The following is a 2,492-nucleotide window of genomic DNA, read 5'->3' as shown; positions in this document are numbered from 1 at the left end:
GAAATATGACCTAATATCAAAATTGCAGTTGCTAGCTGTGAAGTGCCACTTTGAGTACAAAGTTAAGAAGTCAAATAAGAGCATTCATACAATTGTTTATACTGATGAAAATTGCAAGTGGCGCTTACGAGCAACCAAGATCGTAAAAAGTCCCATTTTTGAAGTTCGAAAGTACAATGGTCATCATTCTTGCTCCATGAGTGTTCATTACGGAGATCATAGGTATGCTTCATATATGATTATTGGAAACCACATTGCTCCTAAGTATGAAGATGTCAACGAGTTTACAAACTAATGGACATTATTAATGACATTCGTCGAGAGTTTGGCATAACCGTAAGCTATACTAAAGCATACATGGCTAAAAATTTTGCTTGTGGACTGATTCGTGGGAAATCCCCTGAGAGTTATGCGAAATTGCCAGCATATTGTCATATTTTGGAGATACAAAATCCTAGTACACTGACATTCATTCATACTAATGATGATCAACACTTCAAGTACTTTTTTATGGCATTGGGACCAAGTATACATGGGTTCCTCAACTCAATGCGAAAGGCAATTTCTGTAGATGGTGCATTCTTGACGTCGAGAACGAAAGGTACTCTACTCATAGCAACTTCTCAGGATACAAATTTTCAAATATATCCACTCGCATTGGGAGTAGTTAATTCGGAGAATGATGAATCTTGGACTTGGTTCTTTCAGAAGTTGCGATTAATAACAGGTGATACGGATGACCTTGTGATTATATCTGACCATGCAACATGCATAAAAAATGGAGTTAGAAATGTGTTTCGATTTACTCATCATGGTAATTGTACATATCACTTGTAAAATAACTTGAAGACAAATTTTTCACGGTGTGATGTTGCAACATTGTTTAGGGCAGTGTCGGAGGCTTATACTGTAATCGAATTTGAGTCCTACATGTCAGCTCTATGCAGTAAAAAGGATGGCATCAAAGAGTATCTATTAGAAGAAGATTTTCATTATTGGGCTAGAGCGCATTTTACCGGAATACGTTACAATATCATGACTATGAATAATGCTGAATCTATAAATGGTTGTTGAGGAGTGCTCGAGAACTTCCCATAGTTTGTTTAATAGAATATATTCGTGGGATACTTCAAATGTGGTTTTATGAAAGACATGTTGAAGCAGAAAAATGTGTGACCCAACTCACGCCAGTTGGTGACAATTTAGATCACTACTTTGTGAATTTTTACGAAATGAAATGTACGTGTAGAAAATTTGATTTGAACAAGTTCTCATGTGCGCATGCAATTGCTGCCGCAAGGTTTAAAGAAGACGACGGTTATAAATTATGTACCCCCTTTTACACTAATATTTGTTAGGAGCAAGCTTATTCGACATTCGTACATCCTTTGCTGAACGAGGTCGAATGGCAAATTCCTAAAAATATAATAGCCAAAGAAGTATTTCCACCATTGATATGAAGACAGGACGGACGACCGTCAAAAAAGAGGAAAAGGACGGTCGGAGAGACGCCTGAGGCTCATAAATGCAGCAAGTGCAAAAAAACTGGTCATGTTCGACCCACTTGCATAGGCCAAGCAGCTAGTAGTGAACCTTAAGATTGTAACACTATCGTATCTTGTAAATATACGACTTTGTACCTGTTATTTCAACTTAATGAAATGACTTATTAGATTTTGTAGTCATTGTATTATTAAAATATTTTTGTACCTTGGAATCAAATTAAAGTATTTTAGGTATTCATGTTTTTTTTTCTCACAGCGAAGGCAAACTACGTTCACGTCGTTACAGTAGACATGAATGTCGTTCCAGTTCGAAAATTGAACAGATTAACATAACAAGTTATAATTCATTCCTGAGATACAAAACGGCATGCATATTATTTCAATATTAAATACACACTGCTTCTTTGAATTGCGTAACGACGTAGAACTCGTTATGACCATACATAACGACTTTGAAGTCGTTTCAGTTAAAATTAATACTAAAACGAGTTATAACTCGTTCCTGAGACACAAAATGACATACATATCGTTTCAATGTTAAATACACACTACTTCTCTTTGCGTAACGACGTAGAACTCGTTATGACCACATATAACGACTTCGAAGTCGTTTAAGTTAAAATTAATACTAAAACGATTTGAAACTCGTTTCTGAGACACAAAACGATATGCATATCGTTTCAATGTTAAATACACACTGCTTCTCTGATTTGTGTAACGACGTAAAACTCGTTATTACCACACATAACGACTTCGAAGTCATTTCATTTAAAATTGATATTAAAACGATATCGAACCTTTTCGTGAGACACAAAACGACGTTTACATCGTTTCAATGTTAAATACACACTGCTTCAGTGCTTAACGAGGGTTGGGCGCATATCATTTCTTCTCGTTCAGAATGACATTAATATCGTTCTAATCTAATCGTTCCTGAAATAACATCCATCTCATTTCATTACAAACCTGCCGAGTTCGAAATCGTTT

The 2,492-nt window shown here is 35.8% G+C and overlaps 1 protein-coding gene across 1 annotated transcript; it reads left to right on the top strand.

Moving 5' to 3' along the window:
- The first annotated feature begins 294 nt into the window (after window positions 1-294).
- LOC111406693 lies at window positions 295-1,838 on the top strand. The gene is made up of 4 exons (XM_023036075.1): window positions 295-814; window positions 938-1,066; window positions 1,165-1,317; window positions 1,762-1,838. The coding sequence occupies exons 1-4, from the start codon at window positions 295-297 to the stop codon at window positions 1,836-1,838; spliced, it is 879 nt and encodes a 292-aa protein (XP_022891843.1).
- The last annotated feature ends 654 nt before the right edge of the window (window positions 1,839-2,492 follow it).

Source organism: Olea europaea, chromosome 12, assembly GCF_002742605.1.
Source record: "Olea europaea var. sylvestris chromosome 12, O_europaea_v1, whole genome shotgun sequence".
Lineage (NCBI taxonomy): Eukaryota > Viridiplantae > Streptophyta > Magnoliopsida > Lamiales > Oleaceae > Olea > Olea europaea.
This window is presented reverse-complemented; position numbering and strand designations above follow the sequence as displayed.